Here is a 20,635-nt window from a genome sequence, read left to right on the forward strand (position 1 = left end):
ACTGACTCTTATTTGAGTTTGGTGAGTCCTTACTAGTGACCAAATGGAGGCAAACATGGTTGGTTGATGTGCCATCATTCTATGGATCAATGTGATCATGACATTATCCCTGCTCTCAGCATTTCCATGTAGTGACAAAAATCTTTACGGACAATCTGGAGACTCTGACCATTTATAGCTGACTCTCTGTGATGGTGCACTGAGCCCTAACAATGATATGGCACATCTGCTGCTAGGCAGCCAATGCTTTACATATTTCTGGGATAGCTGTCACATATGCCTTCACCATGCACCCCTTTATAAAGGTGTCACTGTGGGCACTGTTCTCTATAAATCTCTGCCATCATCCCGAAGGTGTTCCGTTGGATTTGGGGATGCTGGTATAAAGGTGCAGGGGGTTTTCTCCCTGTGATGCCTATAATACAATGTCAGCATGTGTTTGAATTTGTGATCCAGAGTCACTTACTACAGAGTTACTAACGTGTTGTAGGGTATGAGATCCTGACATTACATTTGCTAACTATGTAACATTTTCCTCAAGTTGTCTCATAAACAGAATTATGTTATCGTCATCTGCAACAGCAGCCTTTCTGCTGCTCATATTCTCTAAATTTATCGGTATGTGGGAACTCTGTTTCTGCAGATGACCCTTTAACTCATTAACCTCGAGTACCATCACATGGTGCCTCTGCACTTGAATCCGAGCGAGTTATGAGAAGGTAGTAATTGTATGATGTTACACCAGAGTGCCTTCAACAAGCATGAGAAATTTTACAGTCATATTTTAGCTCCACTGTAAAAAAAAATAAAATAAATAAATAAATAAATAAATAAATAAAAAATAAAAAAAAAGTTGAAAAAGTACCTGAACTTTATGTTACTTTCTCAACTTAGTTTTCACTGTGGAGTTACATGATGTTCATATATTGGACTTTTAGGAGAAAATTATCCTGCCATGCACTCTATTTAGTTCTTGTCACCGCAAGCCAATTTTCTATGCACAGCATGAAGCAAGTGCTGGCAGCCAATTGGATTCTTGCTGTTGCGGCATGCTGTACTTCCTAACATCTCTTGCAAGGCTCCAAAAGTTTTACTCCTTTATCAAGTGTAGAGACATACCTCCCAGATGATACAACAGGGCACCTGACATGCATGAATACCGATGTTCCTGGAACTAATAGGGTGGTTGTTACAGTTTTCTTTGCATTCCTAATAGCCCGGCCAATTCTGCAGTAATATTCTGCTTTATCAGTGGCATTAGCTCTGTGTGAAAGCTGTCCGTTTTTGCTGTGGTACTTATAGCTCTCAATGAACCAGGGATTTTCAATTCTCAGCAGAGTGGGATACTTTTAAAATATTAGCATTTGACACAGTGGCAGAACAAGTGTGTGATTTGTACTGGCAGTGTGTTCACTTGGGAGAATGTTGCCCCATAATGCCTTGCATCTTCTTCATGTAATATTTACTTTTTTTTTTTTTTTCAGTCGCTGCTGCACTTCTTAAACTTGACTAGCCAGCACCAGTTATCCCACTGATACTCAAATGTCTGTCGTTGTATACAGAAATATTTGAAAATCTGGACATTTGGGAGGTATGCAGCTGCAATGTTATGTGATATTTCGGTAATAACGTCTGATAGTTCTGGACACTTATTTGATATGTGTAGTACGGAGCATACCTCTCAACTGTACAGATTTACGCAGAATGTCTATATTTTTGCCTCATATTTTTGTTCCGTTTTTTCATAAAATTGTGTTTTTTGGAAAATAAGTGACAAATCGTTAAAGATTAAAGTTAGAAAGTTGAGTACCAGCTGAGAGGTCTTCACCATGTCTTCTGTTGTATACTTGATATAGTTTCCTGCAAGATTCATGCAGAGGACTGCATCACTGCTGCCTTACCTTTCTTCATATGTCACAGGCTATGTTGTTGTAGTTCATTTATATTGTTTCCATCCTGCCTCATATACCTTTCTCAAGCACAGATGGGATATTTAACTGCTTAGTTGTTTCTATATTGTACAACATGTTATTACCAAGCAGCACCCCACCCAGCCCCTAAGTACAGCTCTATAAATGCCAGCCAAAGTATCTTCTGAATATCTTATAGAGTTGTCTGCTACTGTATTGCTTTTTAAGCCTTTTTTCCAATATATTTTGATATTTTTTTATACAATATTTTTCTCCTTGTTCTATATAATCATTAGAAAGTGATCTTCAGGTCACTGCTGTACCATCGGTTGCAGCAAATTAGCATTTTTAAGGAAAACCTATCCAAGAAAGAGGGGCATAAATTGTAATTTTATGACCTGATTTTACTGTGGTCACAAAGGTCAGTGTGTTTTTAGCTTAGCTTTAACGCCAGGTAACTGGAATAGCAACATTATGAATGTGAATCATCAAAACAATGTATTTTGATATTCCTCCAACTTGAAACAGGAAAAGACCTCAGAGGAAAATTAAACTAAAGAGCAACAAATGTGACACAGCATTGTAGTCAGGTTAACACAATATCAGCTGCTTTATTTTGAATAAAATACAAAACACAAACAACATTTGATTATTTCATGTTCAACTTCCTCCCCTCAAAATACTTCCTTTGGGAATGTACACTATGGAAAACATAATTGCTGTTTTCTGGTCTAGTGGAATTTGGGACAGTATATTACAAATATGCCCCACAAAGAAGGCTGGCTGTTTATTTCAGTTTAGATTTAATTATTTACTATAAGGGACTATAAGGAACTCTTGAAGAGATGTTGCTCTGTTTAAAAAAATGAATTTCAGGAAAGAAGAAATTCTCAGAAATAAACACAATGCTGTTGACTTAGTTTGCTGTAATATAAACTAGACTTTTTGGTACGTATTGCAGGAGTACTTATTTAAAATAGAATTATCTAACTTCTCGTTATATCTGTTAGAGAAATTATTTATTTTGGCTATTTCCACATGTCCTATTTTTTATGTATACTTCCTGTTATTTCTACAGAGACAGTTTGTATGTGTGGTGGTGATCTTTGCCTCATAGTCCCTAAGAAGGTTTAAGTCTTTACTATTGCATATCTACAGCTATGGCATATGCCAGATTATACCAGGGAGAGCTACTGCTGACACTGTTGTCCAGCATAACGGGGGTGCTGCACTCCTGACTCAGCCATCTTTTGGGTGAGACATTACATTGAGGCCCCATCTGCTGTAGTGGGATAATATATGTTTTTTTCCCCTGTGGTTTGGGTACATATGATTCTAATATGGAGCTGTCTATTAGTATCAATATGGGATAGGATAAGGCATCTATGGCAGATTTCAAGTATTCAGCAGGAAGTTTGTCATCTGATCATTCTGTAGGTTTGAGGTGAGAAGCAGTCTTTGTATTATTTTACAAACAGTAAGTATCATAGTTTCTTGGCTGAGATTTCCTATAAAATGGCAGTGTTCTTGTCATGGAAGAGCTCTGACACATCTAACTGAGCAGGTGTATTCTTTTGTGTGTTGGCAGGCTGTGCATCTCAAAGTGTCTGGTTACAAAGAAAGTTATATATTCTCCGAGTCTGAGATGACCTTGCTTTCATTAGGTAGGTTACAGATATCTCCCAGTAATAAATATATTTAGAAGGCTTCAGCTCACTTTTCCATGTAAAACAAGATTTATGCAGCCATATTTTTTATTTCACTGGAAGGATGTTACAGGGCAAATGTCAATGATTTTGGACAACATTGCTGGCTTGTCAGTCGTGTAGAATTTAGGTCAGAGGAATGTCTCAGTAATATACAAGTTTTATACTACTATTATGGAATTACTCTGGTCTTTTCCTAACAGACTAGTAATGAATGTCTACTCAGGGATTTAATGAATGTCTGCTCAACAGGTTATGTGCAGCAATTATCACCTTTGCCTGAGCATGCAGAACCTTGCAGTAATGAAATGCAAGTCATTATCACATTACTAACTTACAATATGTGTAGTTACAGTATAACACTGAGTCATTATCACTTGTCAAGTACAACTCTCAGCAGCTGACACTGTTATTGACATTACTAAACGTTACCACACTGATGAATGCACATGACAGATTTTGGTTTCTGTCAATGTGGGGCCATGCTCCAGCCCCCCCCCCCCCATTCTTACTTTCAGTTTAACCATTGTTTCTATTGTAAGATACAGATGAAGGTATCCATTGGGGTGAAATGCTTCATATTTTTGTGAATTATTGCAATTGAAAATCATATCACGTAATAGCTTCCTGTATCACACACTCACTATGTAAGACTGAAAGAACTCCAGTTATATTCAGTTGCTTACCGCTTGCTCAGAGGTGACCTATGCCTGACATACAAGGCCATGTCAAACCCAGATTTGATAAACATGCTTCATCTCAAAAAATCTAGATCCCTCAGAGCCACAAGGGCGGGAGACTTAAACCTCGACACGGTTATTAATAGGACGTGCTGGAGGGATAGATTCATCACCCAAAGACTCCCTATGCTGTGGAACAAAATCCCGGTTTATGTGAGGCAGAGCACCTCGCTGGCCTTGTTCAAGAGGAATCTTGACCAATGGATGGGAGATCGCAGATACACCCCAGGGGTTACCTCAGTGTCACTGCTCGACAGAGGCACAGCAAAATAATGGGCATAGTTTCTCCAAACTAAAGGGGTGGCGTAAGCCACAAAACTATGGGCTAGGCTTATAAATGCCCTCTGGCAGATAGCCTAGTATGAACCTATGAACCTATGAACCCAAGTCTTTTTCTTTTCACATGTGCTGTCTGTATAGCTCTCCTGTCACTCTCCCTCTCCTCTGGTACCGCAAATATATTTAGGACAGGGAAAATACATTAGATTAGTTCTCCCTTTTGATTCCTTATGTTCAGTGTTGAAAGGACACATATAAAGGGAAAAAAAAGGGAAAAAGCAAAGGTAAGGCAGACTGCTGATCCTAAAGGAAGTTGTGAACCAGTGCCGGTATCAGCAGTCTGAATGGGTAGCCAGCACAGGTATGGGACACTTCAGATGCCCTCATCAAGTGCCACTAAAGCCCCATGCCTGTCCTGCATTCCTTAGTGGAGTACTTACCCTGCCTGCTAAGTAAGACCAACTTTTTAAAGACAGTATTAGTAGTTGCAAGATGGAAAAAGAACTGTATTTGTGCACTGTACACATGTACATATGTCACAGTTTGACTTAGGCCATGAAAATTATGATATATTTTCATATTTTAGTAAATAACTTTGCTAGGGAACATGCCAATAAGACCTCGTTTTGAAGACCATATTAACATGAAATGATAAAAAGTACTATATCTCTATGCTGGACACATGTACAGATACCACAGTGCATTTATGACTCAGGTTATGAAAATTATGATTTTTGTTCATATTTTGGTAAATAACTTTGCTATGGAACATGTCAACATGTCAAGCAATATGTCATTTGAAGAGAGTACTAGTACTTATAACATGGTAAAAGAACTGCATCTGTTTGCTGCACACGTGTACAGATATCATAGTTTTATGACTCAGGTTATGAAAAGTATTGCATTTTTTCATATTTTGGTAAATAACTGCTAGGAAAGATGTCAAGGTGATGAGTGAGGTATCCTTTTGAAGCTGCTATCAAACTGTACAACTTCAAGTAATAAGACTTGTATCAAACACACACACACACACACACACACACACACACACACACACACACACACACACACACACACACACACACACACACACACACATCCCAGTTTCTTTGCTTGCAGGATTATGAAAATTAATATATTTGCCATATTTCTGTGAATATGTGCGCAAGGCAGTAAGGCAAGGTCAGGGGTGAAGTGTAATAGTCACAGCAGAAAAGCAAACATCAACTTCTGCAAAAATGACTGCTCATCTGTGACAAGGACAGAAATCAAATACTCTGTTTATTTCTGCATTATGGAATTTAGGATATTTCTCATTATTATGCCCATACCTTTGCAAGGGAGCATGGTGAAGGCACACAAGATGCATCATTTTGAAGCTGACATTGAGCCACAGAACTTGTATACTGATATGTAGTCTCTATATGTTACAGGTGATGAGATATTATGCTTTGTTTAATTATCAATTATAAGAATTACAATATTAAGCATATTTCTGTGAATATCTTAGTAAAGAAGCATCACATAGTAATGGTTAATTAATTACAAACTGTATGGGTCTACATGGTGTGTTCACCAAGATATTGTGATTTGTTTTACCAAAAAGGTAAAAAATATGAATAACATCAGCATTCCTTGGCAAATGTTTAACAATGACTTAGATACACACTCTCAACATTTACATTTTTAGTCTAGCTCTTATGGTTAAAGAGTTATGAACATTTCTTTAATGTATGGTATTACACATGGATTATCTGAAAATGAGCTCAGGCTGCACTGCTGTACCTATGGTGGAAGTAAGCAGGCAACATTTTCTGAGCTGCTCCAGAGTGAATGAGTTAAAGAAGTAATTGACTACATTACTACTTAGATACTCATGAACATTACTGTGTAGAGTATAATGAGGTGTGGAGGGCACTTAACCATGCACACATTGTTCAATGTCACTATGTGCAGAACAGCACTATGTGCAAGACCTGTTAATACTAAATGTCACGTGTTACATGTAATCATTCCATTTCAGCATTCAGTTCTCTATATAAATATGTTGCTGTTGTCAAACCAACCTTCCTGAGCAAATGTCTACTGATGCTGCAGACATGGGTAATAGCTAGTGCACACACCACCCCTGATTATCCCAATGCCATTGCTACCTCTGTCACAGTCAACCCCATGAATAGAGAAGAGGTATTCCTCATCGGGTGTTAAAGGGATAAGTATAGGGGGTCCCCCCACCACCCCCAGTACTGCTCAGGCAATTGCATTCTGTCTTACCTTTGCTCCATTACATCCTACCATATCACTGGCCCTCTTCTTGCACTATGTTAGTGTGCACTTCCTTCCACCGGAAACATTTATATCCACAACCACTTGATTCCAGGCCTTTGCCCTCTCAACTTGTTTGGGTTCACCTTATGTCCTAAGGGCTGCCATGAGAATGCAGTTCTCATTATATCTAAAATTGTTCTCTCTCTGTCTGGATCTCTGCTACTGCATCATTCATGTACCTAAGACAACATGCCAAAGTCATACACTGAAAGTTTTGATCCAGTCTTCAGCCAAAAAACACAGCGATGTCTGCTTTCATCCCAAATAGATCAAAGATCTGAGTACAAAAACACATATAGTGATAAAATACCCATAGTCATATACACTTGCAAAGTCCCAATCCAGCAAGTTAAAGCTGTGTTGTAGTAATCTGTGCATTATCAACAAATTCATACTTTGCTAACAGACATTTATCTTTTCCCCTAACACTTTCCTGTATTCATACCATCATTTTCCATTAAGGAGTGACAGTCAGAAATCCTCCAGTAAAGCAGAATGTATGTTGACACAATACATTATTTTTTTTAACAGCTTAATTGAAAACATTATTGTAATGAACAAATATTTTGAAAAAGATTGAACATTTTTTTAAGTACAATATTTAAAAAGAGAAAATATTACTACAATAGCTATAATAACAAAAAAAACTATATACAATGATGTTCACTATATATCAAACAACAAGATCAGTTAAGATTTTTGCAAAAAAATAAAGATAAAGGAAAAAGGATAAAAAAAAAGATTACTGCATTAATCATTTATCCAGTTCTTTAACTAACAGTTCATGTATATTTTCCCATTTGTAATATAAATTTGTATTCCTCATATATTTAGATTTAATAGTCAACATTTCTAACTTAGATATTTTCAAGAGAAGACCTTTAAATTCTTTAGATGAGGACTTCCAGTTTTTTGTAATTGTTTTCCTGGCAATGGATAATATAGACCAGAGCAAAGAATATTTGCTTTTATTTATACAGTCTGGAACAGGTGTGTTAAGTAATATAAGTGATTTGGTAAGCACAAAATTGTATGTAAAAATTGCCTGTAAAAAAAATGTTACTTCTTCCCAAAATGTCTTTAATAATGCACAGTCATAAAATATATGGTTCCAGTCAGCGTTTGTTTCTGTATTACATTTCCAGCAAACAATATCTTGTTTAGTTATCTTACTCATTTTCTGTGGGGTAAGAAAAGATTTATGTAAAACTCTCCATGTGAAAATTCTCCATTTAAGAGAAGAAGTGGTTTTACTGGCTGACTGAAGGAAATTAATTTTGTCTTTTTCTAAGGGAATGAAATTATTAATTACAGAAAATGAATTCCAATAGCTGTCTGAATATACATCTAGATTTTGTTTAATTGCTCTATAAACATATGATATACTATTTTTAACTGGTAAAGTATTATGAGTATATAAAAACAAACATTGAATAAGTTTGAGTATTGAATTCTTAGCACTTGAGGGAATTAAAACTAGTTTATCCAGAATATATTTTCTAAACTCTTGCAAATCTGACCAAAGTAAACTGTTAAGATTATATTCATCTACAAGAGCATTAATAGATTTTGCCTCATTTTTATCATTTGAAGCCAAAACATTAATTGTTTTTACTTAAATAGTAAAATTTTAGAATAGTCTGTATAGAGAATTATCCCTTGTGCATAGGCAATAGGGGAGATGAGAAACCACCAATTCTCAAAGATTCTAAACCTAAATACATAGTTTTTAAAAGGCCTTTAGAACTAAAGTTACATAAGTAGATTTAAACATTTGAGTGGAATAACTGGAAAAGTAATCTCTTAAATTCCATATAAATGAATTATTTCCTAGCTTTGATAGATGGTTATTACCTTTACTTTTGGTATTTTGGGTTAAATTTAATATAATTTCTTTCCACTTTGCTAAATACTCTCCATCTATAAGATAAACAATTGTTTTAATTACTGATAAAATTGAATAAATTTCTAGATTTGGTAAAGCTATGCCTCCATTTTCCCAACTATACATATGATAGGATAATGCAATTCTAGGCTTTATCGGATGCCACAATTTTTTTTAATCAGTGTGTTAAATTTTTTAATAAAAGAGCTTGTAGGGGAAATAGAAATAGATTGTATTATGCAGAAAATTTTTGGAAGCAAGATCATCTTTAAAATGGAAAGTTTTTTTATCCATTTTGAACAGAATTTTGTTCCATTTACTTATTAGAGTCTCTATAGTTGCTATACTTTTACTATAATTTAGGTGTAAAATGTCTAATATTAGTTGTTATAGTTATGCCTAAACATGTTATTTGTTGAGCTTGAGGTATATATTTTTTATATTCATCTTGTATATTATTCATGTTTGAGCCAGTTAGAAGAATTTGAGTTTTATTGTTATTAAAATTAAGACCAGCGCTTTTTTGAAATATATCCATGTTTGTGAACAATTCTTGCAAGGTGGGATTAATACCACCAAGAGTGATTAATACATCATCAGCAAACATTTAGATTTTTGATGTTTCATTAAAGTTTAATCTATAACCTTGTATACTGTTATCTCTTATTAAGTTTGCACAAAGTTCCATAATTAACGTGAATAAAAGAGGAGATAATGGGCAACCTTGCCTGGTTCCTTTTACAATAGGTATGTTCTGGAATACATTTGTACCAATTTTTTATGTAGGCTTGACTTCCATTATATAATTGAGTAATAAGATTAATAAAGCTATTAGAGAAGTTTAACTCCTTCAATAAAAAAAAGATATTCCCAATTAACTGAGTTGAAAGCACAGCTGATATCTAAACAAACTAGAGTTAAATTATTCTTTAAATTTTCACTGATTCAATTAAAGTTACTGTTCTTTTGATCTTATCATAGTGAGTTCTATTAATTATAAAATCTGTTTGATCCATGTCTACCAGGGATGGCAAAAAATTGTTGAGTCTATCAGCATAAATACACATGAACATTTTATAGTCTGTATTTAACAACGAAATGGGCCTATATGAAGCACATTTTGTAGGATTTTTATTGGGCTTTAGTATGGGTGAAATAAATGTATACTTCCAAGAAGGGGGTACAATATTATTTTGAGCTATACTGAATACTGTGTGTAACAAAGTTAAAGCTTTGTCAGGTAAAACTTTGTAGATTTCAGAAATGATACCATCGTTACCAGGAGCTTTATTTTGCTTAAGTTTAGTAATTTGATCTTTTATGTCTTTCAAAGATATTTATCTATTATTTTTTGTGTTTCTGATAGTCTGTTCTTTATATTATTATTAATAAAAGATTGACTATTTTTTGTACCATTAACCATGTAACTGGGTTGATTTAGTTTTAAGAAAAAGTCTCTAAGCTCACTTAATATATTTGGTAAGTCAGATACCATTTTTCTTTTTGTTGGAGAACAGGCTTCATTAATTTGATTAAACTTATTTAACCATTTAGTTTTGTTAGCCAATATATTCATAAAACTAGGATTTACAGAAACATTTAGAAGTTTGTATTTCTCCAGATTAATCATGACTTTATGATTTAAAATTTCCATATATTTATTGTTTAAAGCATTTATTTCATTTATTCTAGCTTTGTCTGGATTTCTTGAAACATCAAGTCTTAAAGTGTGTAACTTTGTATGCATATCTTGGAGTTCTTTATCCCATGAAATTCTTTTCTTTTTATACCAATCAATAATTTACCATTTAGGTAAGTTTTTAGTGCATCCCAGATGTATACTTCAAAGGTTCCCTGTGTGTTATTAAGGTCACTAAAATGTTGTACTTCTACAGTAAAAAAAATCAATGAAGTCTTTTAGTTTAGTTATGTACGTGGGTATCCTTTTAATTTGAACATTAAATGTGAAATTTAATATAAAATCAAATGTTATGGAATTATGGTCTGAAAAGGGACATGAAATCACTTTTGAGTTCAATAAGGAATTAACTAAGTTATTAGAGATTAATACCCTTTCTATTCTTGAGTATGAATTATGTCTATGTGAGTAGAATGTATAGAACAGTGACCTAGCATCTGTAAAATTATTAATATCCTTCAGCATGTATGAATCTGAGAATTCATTCAATAATTTGGCTATTGCTGGAATTTTCCTTTTGCCATTAGTACTAGAGTCTTTTATATCTGAGATGCAATTAAAATCTCCAGCAAGAATAATATTGTACTTAGAAAACTGTACTATATGCTCTATATGTTGTTTTACTGTTGTAAGTCCAATGCCAGGAATCCAATATATATTTATTAAAGTCAAAATGTTATTAAATTCTATAACAACTGAATACAACATCCCTTTATTGTCTTTGTATGTGTCAATTATTTTACACATAGGTAATGTATTTTTCCATAGTATGGCCACTCCTCTTTTTTGTGTATGTTCAGAGCTAATCAAAAGTTTGTAAGATGTGGATTCCAATTTTGTAATATCTTCAGTTAGTGGATGAGTTTCTTGGTGGATATTAATTGAGAATTATGTAGTTTAAAATATTTATTCAAAGATCTTCTCTTGTAAGGATTATTTAATCCATTAATGTTTAATGATGTACACTTTAAAGATGCCATAAAATGCTGATATTTCTGAACATCAGTTGTTGATTAATTTTCCCTTTTTCCATATTTTATAACTCAATAGAAATGGACTATAAGGAATACAATTATAAGTTACATATGAAGCACGTAAAATGTTTATCCAATAAGATATGTTTATATCAAATTCAGTTTCATAAGAATTAGTTAACATCATATTAACTATTACCAGAAATTTACAACATTTATTAATAACATAAATGCTCTCTAAACCCCCCTGGAGTTAAAAACTCCTAATTTTAGTGACATCTGCCACCCAAATTGACCATCTAACTAGTAACAACACTCATCTCATCCCCACCTAAATATATCTGTTGTTGCATATTTTAACATTATTAAGCAGTATATGTGACTAAAAAAAAGATTATGAAATAAAATACTTCCATAACAATTGTATATACTCATTCAAGAAACATATTAAAATATATCAAATGTAACTATTTCATTTTGAATTTATGATGTTATATTTTTAATATCACTTCAAGTCATCATAAATTATATATATAATAAAGATGTGTTGTGAAATTTCCTCTTTATGTAAATCAGATTGAGTTTAAAATATAAAGACCAACCACAAGTTTTACATATAAAATAAAGGGCATAACTAATTAATTTGCAATTAATTGCTATAATGGTCCATAAGCAAGCTATACCCTGAAGAACTTTTGATCCTTACTATCAACAGTAGTCTAAGTGTGTAGTCAGTGAGGAAGTAATTTAATCTTCTAGAAAATCTACAAGCCTATAGTCCACCTTCCCCGTCTCTTTATTCATTGTGTCAATAACTAGTAACACTGCCTCCCCATGTAGCTGAAAACAAGAGTGTAATAAATACTGACTTATAGTTTCCCACCACAAGATGAAATTCCACTAAAATCCTCTGTATTTTCTAAGAAGGGGTTTGGCATATGTTTATGATCAGTAGGGGAATGCCCATGACTAGGAAGTGATCATAGGTGGGGGAGACAATTTTTCCAAGAAATTAACTTTTATTTATATTTTTTTAAACCTTTCCTAACCCGAATCAGCCTCCATCTCCCTTAGAATATAGCAACACATTAATTAATATACAAGACATGAAATCACCTAAAGAAAACTATGTTGCTGCAACCTGTAATAGCATACATCTACATCTCAGATTCAACTGTGTGCAATAAATTACTTTCATTCAGATTATGTTTTGTTTAATTCATTGTTTGTTGACCTCCACTCTGCACCATAATTATTCCCATATCTGTTTTCTAAACTCTGTAGAATAATGTAAAATTCTGTATAGGTCTCATTTTATAATATTTTTGTGATGTTGTTATGTATATTACATGTTTGTTATACAAACCAGAGAAAGCTTTAGTTAAATAAACAAAAACTATGAATATAAGTATTAAAATATAAGAGTTTAAATGTATCAGAACTGTTTATAAATGCTCACAAATGTTTTATCATAACAGTAATGTTATGCAGATCACTTAACTGCATTTCTTTCATTTGACCTGTAGATAGCATTAGAGACCATCTATTCGAGCTATTATCTTGCGTTGCGAAGTTCTTCAGCACAGAGATCACACGGTAAATGTCTCCATGGAAAAACTTGTAGCAGCTGAAGTGCAATTGCATCACAGGGCTGTTTACCAAGTCAGATGCACAAGATTTAGGAGGGAAAACATTTGCAACTTTTCACTAGCAAAGCTGTTGATTACTTTGCGCTAAATCAGAGACAAACAAAACAAACAGAAAAAAAAGCAAAAGAGAGGGAGAGAGCAGATATTCAATACAAACTCAAACTCCATCTCCCGAACCCAACAAACCACTAGACCACCATGGATGTATCAATCAAAACCAAACCCTCCATTTCTCCACAACCAGCAGCAACAAAAAAACAAAGCCACTTCACAATACAACAATAAAGGAATCCCATTAAAGCTGCTAAGCAGAAGCCATCCATACATTATACCCACATAGTCCTAGCTTCAAATAAATACCCAATGACACAATCAAGACATATCAGCTCACCAAATAACACTCCTCATGCCTATCACCACAAGCACCAGCATATCCCACCACCAGAACAACAGAAGGGAAACACCATCAGCAAAGCCACATTATGGCTATGAAGAATCTCTCTTCACAGCGAGACAGGGCAGCAAAACAACAAACAAAAAAAATAAAGAAAACAATTTCTACAGTATCAAAGACCCTCATTAAGTCTCAGTATTTGCTATAGTCCCCAAGATACCACATAATTCACTCCCCAAATATACACAACATTTATAATAACAATCAGCTAACAGAATTAAAAAATAATAAATAAGCTAAATAGCTTTTGCTTGCTATAGTAATCAAGATGCATTTAATAAAGTAAACTATATTTACTAATAAACAATAAAAATGTCATTGAAACAACTATATACCATAAAAAAAGATTTAAACAAAAAAGACTCACCTTTTGAACCATTTCCATCTCCCCAACTTCTGGGTTAAGTAATAAGTCTTAGATAAAGGAAAGCTATTGTAAAATATTTTAATCACTTATTCTTGAGCTTCTTTTTATGTTCAGAGATCTTCCAGGAACTGTTATCAGCATTTCTTTTAAGACTGGTATTTGTCCAGTCCATATCCTCTATTTCATCAAGCAGATTTCTTGTTTTGACAAAAGTGATGGCAGTTTCTAGGTCATCAAATATTTTTGGGCCATCCTGAAGAAATATTTTTAATCCTGCTGGAAATAGGTGACATTTTATTTGGGCTTTTTAAAGTTATTTTAGCATTGGCAGGAAAAGCTTTCTTTTGGCTATTACAGAAGATGAATAATCATTATCAAAGCGTATGACATTTTCTTTATATGTAATAGAAGATTTAGCCCATGCCGTCTTTAAAACTATCGCCTTGTTGTGTGATGATAGAAACTTCACTATAACAGATTTAGTAGAATTGGTTTTACCTTTTTTGAAGAAGCCAAGGACCTGTGGGCTCTCTCTATCCCATATGAGAGAGCTTCAGGAAGCTGCAGTACCTTGGGAAGCCAAGAATTTAAGATTTTTTCCACATTACCTTCTTCAACATTATCAGCTAAACAAAAGACCCTAATATTATTTCTTCTTGATCTATTCTCTAGATCATCAACTTTTGTTTGTAAAAGAGTATTTTGTTTTAAGAGAAAGTCTATGTTATGCTCATCTTCTTGAATTCTAGTGTTCATATCATTCAGTGAAGTCTCTATTCCTGTAATCTGTCTCTTTTGCTGCTTGAGCTCTTCGTGTAACATTTCCATTTGTTGGGAACATTTTTTCTTTGAAATTGTCCAGCTTTACATCCACTCTATCAATTTTTGTTGTTAGTTCTTGAATATTAGATAATAGTGACTGAAGTTCCTTCTTAATATTTGTTTCCTGAAGAGTAGATTTGGAGAAGCTCATTCTGTAGCCTGGAGTCAACATATTTTCTCTAGTACTTTTTGACAGGAAAACATTTAAAAAAAATTATAGACATTTTTATATACTGTCCTAAAGGATGATTAGTAGATTCCAAATATGTAAAAAAAAAAAACAAAAAACAAAATTAAGATAGATAAATTCAAAAACTCCTGTCATGAATATTTTGAAAAGGCAGAGCAGAGAGAAAGTGCTGTTACTCAGTGCTCATCTTGGCCATGCCCCCAACGATACATTCTTGATACATTCTTGAAAATGCAGTACATCCACTACACTCACTTTGAAGTCTGTACTTTAATCCTGTGTAGCATAATCATTAAATGATGTCAAATGAATTTCCAAAATACTGTTCACATTTCTATTATGACTACTTCCATATTCGTTTCCAGAGCTACTGTCAGGAATTTTATTTATTTATTTGACATTTGTTGACCGGGTTGGTCCAGTTGGGACAGAGCCCTTTTTCAGTGAAGACCCGGGAAGAAAAGCTCCACAGTAAATACATACAATAAAGTTGACTTAGTATTCAATTAATAAAACAAGAAACATACATAGAATAACTAAAGCAGGTTACAAATACAAATAAGAATCAACATTATAGCATGTGTAGGTACAATGCAGAGTACAAGAGTACATATGGTTACAATTATAGGGCAAACACGATTGATAAGAGTGTAGGCACAAATAAGAAAGGATTACTAAGCTTATTCATTTGACTGTTTAAAAGTCATATACCAGAGACCAGATAAACTGGCATAGTATGAAAAAAGAAGAGGTTAAGTAACAAAAAGAATACTAAACGAGAAGAGGCAAAGAGGAAGGAGAGATAATTTACATATTAAAGAAAAAGATTTAATTTGTAAAGAAAAAATAGACTGATAAAGATTTAGAAAAAAAAAGGCGAGATAGAGTAGCTAATAGAGGTGAGTCAATCAGGTGGGAGGTAGCACTGACATAGTTTAGCTTTGCTTAAGTGATTTTTTTTTTACTGCCTTTCTGAATTGAGGTTTGGGTCTAAGCAGGCAGATGTCTAGTGGTACAGTTCACAGCAGACAGATAGCTATAAAGTTTTTTTTCCCTGAGTTAATCATGGGTTTGTGAATGGACAGGAGATGTTCAGAGCATCGGAGTGTTCTTGCAGCGGTGTAGTGGGAGTGACACTCATTTCATCAGTACTTACATGAATCATCTACATCTGACCATCAGATCAATAAAAGACAGTTCTAGTAAACACTTATCTAATATCAATATGACCTGCTTCCTAATAATTTCTAACATTTTTAGTATTTATTTCTTTGCAGCTTCCTAAAACATTTAACATCTATCTGGAGTGATCGCAAGTTAATATGGCAGTCAAACTTATTTGTATAAATTCAAGGTCATTTATGTGTGCTGTATGCAAATTAGGCCTAGCTATGATTATCTCTATGAATAATATGTAAGTGTGTAAGTCAACTTATCTGCGTGATTAGGCTTTGGATAGTTGTGAATGCTCTGCGGACAATGGCAGAGACTGCAGCAGACCTCAGCTATCAGTGTAGGGTTGCCACCTTTCATCGTGGCTAAAACCAGAGTAAAGCCACACCTCTCGCATCATCAGTAACACTGCCCACCCCTCCCCTCCCCACCCACATTCCGCCCATTTTGTGATGTCATGATTACATCACTCAGCGAGGAATGTCCTCTTTTTATGTTCCTGCTGCCTGCTTTCAGCTGATTTACTATGCTTTTCTGTAAAAAAAAAAAAAAAAAAGCATAGTAAATCAGCCGATTTACAAACTCCGATAGTCTGTTTCCTTTTTGAAACAGAATACCGGAGTTTGTACAGTGTTTTCCGGACTACGGGAGAATCAGTTTGATTTCCGGATAGTCCGGAAAAAAAATAGAGGGGTGGCAACCTTATATCAGTGTGCATGTGTGAATGCACGAACAACCCTAGTAATTCTCTAATGTCCCTATAATTAGAAAAAGGAAAATGGAGTCAGATACAACTGAGTCTGCATAATCATGGAGCATAATCCATGGTTGTCCTGCATATCTTGAAACACTATCACCTGAAATCACTCAGTAGTTAATATATTAATTTATAATGACACCCTCAGGAAGATTTATTTGCACAGAGCTTTTTCTCAATACCTTAGCACCTCAGGTTTTGAAAGGAGTCCATTCTGGAGGTTTGAGTTGAAATCAGCCCACAATAAATTCTGCCCTATATTGTCAGGATACCCTGACATTTAATAATTGTATGTTATTCACACTGAATAATTAAATGTGATAATTAATAACTTAATCGTTTTTAAAGTTCAAAAATTAAATAAACAAAGACCCAGAAGTTCTACTATCTCAGTTTATGAATTGTAACAAAGTGCCGAAGAGCTGCCAAAGTAATCTAACCTAACTCTCCACCAAGTGTTTACTAATTGACTCATCATTGCTGGATTCAAGAATAACACAAATACCTTTTCCCAATACATAACAAATGTAGTTAACACCTAATTAATACTTCTCTGGATTCACTTTTAATACTGGCTTAGTTATAATCAGTTAAATTAGACCACATGCTAGTCACCTGGCAGTGTAAACCTTGACTCTAGATGATTGTCACTGCTGAAGTGACACCACAACCTCATGTGCAAAAATGGCAAAAGAGGTTGTGGATGGATGAGAATAAGTTTGCTTATAATATTCCTTTCACTGCTGTATGTTGGGCAAAACACCTTTACTGCTATGTGTTAGTGAAAACCAATTACAAGCATTGTTCCAGATGAAGTGCCTTTACATAAGCTGGGATTTAATTGGTTATTTAGCAGTTTATTTTACCGAACTGCATTCTATTTGCAATTATTTGTAGCATGTTTGTGCACAGCAGTGTTCATCCATAATATCCAAACACTTCCGAAATTATACAAGCACTTAAGTTTTCACATATTTCACATATATATCAGGATAAACTCATCTAGTTTACGTTTTTACCACAAGTGGGTAAAACGCCTTCACATTTAATTATTCAGTGTGAATAATGTATGATTATTTAATTAGCATATAGTCATAGATATGGCTTTTGCAGATAACCACTATGGAAGTGCAAACCTTGGGACTATGAATATCACCTCAAATATGTATAAACTGCATACACAAAGGATAGTCCTCCCATCTTTATATTTCTCTCTTACTGTACAACAGCAGTATCTAAAGTGTAAAATAGTAGATAACATTCAATTACTAATAATACAACTGTGATAATAACAATTTTTAAATCTCAAAAATTAAATAAACAAAGTCCCAGAAGTTCTACTGTCTCGGTTTATGAACTGTAACAAAGTATACATAATGAAGTTACATGAATTGTTCACATTCCTTCAAATCACTTAAATGAGCAATGTGAAAGCTGAAGTGCATCTGTTAACTAAACTGAAAATGAATGGAATCAAACACTAAGCAATTGCTGGACAAATGTTGCAACGTATCTTTTTCTTTAAGGACCTGGATGTTTAAATCTAAAACCGTGACTCCTGACATGACTTGAACATATTGTGCCAGTTAAGCTTCAAACTACATTCTGTTACTCTAACAGTAATAAAGGGAATAATTTACTTACTCTTCACAATAACAAATGCATCTTCCTTCCAAAATCAATTTGTAAAGTACACATTTAAAGACAATCGGCAAACTCATCTGAAGCCCAATTTGTGTGGAAGGAATTATTCAAGCTGTATCAATGAGGATAATGCACTAAACTTGGGATTAATAACAAAGTTTATGCTTAAAGGTTTCTGTAGGTTTTATAGGTAACAGTATCAGTGCTTTGAACACAAAGCACAGCCATCAAATGGCTTGAGAAAATTTAAGCATACCTTACTTATATTTTTGTATCAAGCTGGGATATTTATTTATTTTTCCAGAGCATTTATTCAAGATCATGTAGTCATAATGTGTCAGCAGGTTTCCAGCAGTGTCCTGCTTTGTCTGTTTTTAAAGCTGGGTAGATGAAGGCATCAGTAGGTTAACTAGCGTGGCCCAAGGTCACAGAGACAGATTCAATCTGTGTTTGCATCAGCCTGTGTGCAACAGAATGTAAAATTATCACAGGCAAACCATTCATCCCACATTTCTTACCTGTGTGCTGAACTCATTAAAGTTAAGGACTGGTCCATTATGAAAGCCCGGATAGTAGAACAGGTAAGCAAGCATCCACATAAACGCCTGGGAGCATTTTGGATATGACTGCTGCCAGCAATTCTCCAAACAAAAACTTATGCAGCGTAGGCAACTAACAGCCAGACTGAATAACAGTAAATAGTACTCATCTTCAGTGCTGTACCATTTTTTCTGGGGAAAAAACAGAAAAAAATGTTTAATATGAATTAAAACACTACAAAAAAAAAACTATTATAGCAATGGGGATGCCATGGCTCCCAGCATAGCTAACATAGCCCTGGGCAAGTGGGAGGAGGACTTTGTTTTAAACAACACAGACTACATGCAGCATATCACATGCTATTTACATTTTATTGACGACATCTTTATTGTGTGGGAAGGTGACACCTTGCAGCTTGGAGATTTTAATCACTTACCTCAATCAAATAACCCCCTTTCTGAAGTTTACCTCTTCCAATAGCTATAATTCAACCACATTCTTAGATATGCAGATTTCCAATGACACCAACAATAACAGAATCACTACTGATCTATTCAGAAAACTGACGAGGGTTAACTTATTACTCCACAGTAAAAGTCTACATCCTACAAAAAACAAGTATAATGTAGTGAAGTCCCAGGGCTATAGATTAGCTGGAATTACCACAGCGATGGAATCATTTTTGAGAAACCTGAACAACTTAGAGAATGATTTACTATTGACAGGCTATGAAAGTCAGATATTAAACATCCTGGAACCCATTATAGAACTGAAAAGGACTGGAGCACCTTCACTCAACCTCCCCAGTAGGAGAATGTTAAGAAATTCCACAGAGAATAATAAATGCAAAAATAGCTGCATCCTGACATACACTTTGGATTATCACAGTATCAAAAGCGTTACTGAAGAAAACTGGGCCATTGTCACAGGTAACCCTTTTCTGATTAACATCTTAGGTGAAGTCCCATCCTTTGTTTACAGGAAGGAACATTAGACGTTTTGTTGAATTTAAACCTAGACCATATGAGAGAAACACTAAAAGATGTGAAGCTAATTGTACATTTTGTATATTTATACAGCAAGGTGATAGTTTTTATTGCCCTCATTTAAAGAAAATCATTAAGACCAATGCAGGGAGTGACTGTAACACTACAAAAGTAATTTAAAGGGCACAGTGCAATGAATGTGATGCATTCTATATGGCAAGACTGTAAAAAAACAAATGTCGGATTTTGTCATCTGTCAGAAATCTGCTATGGATGTAAAAATAATCCACTAGCCAAACACCTTTCTCTTCATAAAAGACACACAGGTTTTATGTTCCAGATCCTGGATCGCATAGACTTGGGTGATCTTGAAGGAGACATTCCAAATATTCTGGGGAAACATGAACTCATATGGCAATTAAAGCTGAACTCTTTTAGGAAGCCTGAACTAAACTACTACTGTTCAATTAAAAGTGTACTGGAACTTAGAAAATTGTCACATTGTTTACATGACTAATTTTATTTTATTTTA

General features: G+C 34.3%; 1 protein-coding gene across 1 annotated transcript in view; it reads right to left on the reverse strand.

Moving 5' to 3' along the window:
- HHAT (hedgehog acyltransferase) overlaps window positions 1–20,635 on the reverse strand; it is a 3,149,942-nt gene that overhangs the window by 2,236,627 nt on the left and 892,680 nt on the right. Inside the window, exon 6 of the mRNA XM_044061752.1 lies at window positions 19,096–19,308. Coding sequence (XP_043917687.1) covers window positions 19,096–19,308 — 213 coding nt within the window. The remainder of the gene's footprint in view (window positions 1–19,095; window positions 19,309–20,635) is intronic.

Source organism: Protopterus annectens, chromosome 1.part0, assembly GCF_019279795.1.
Source record: "Protopterus annectens isolate FY-2018-M chromosome 1.part0, PAN1.0, whole genome shotgun sequence".
Classification (NCBI taxonomy): Eukaryota; Metazoa; Chordata; order Ceratodontiformes; family Protopteridae; genus Protopterus; species Protopterus annectens.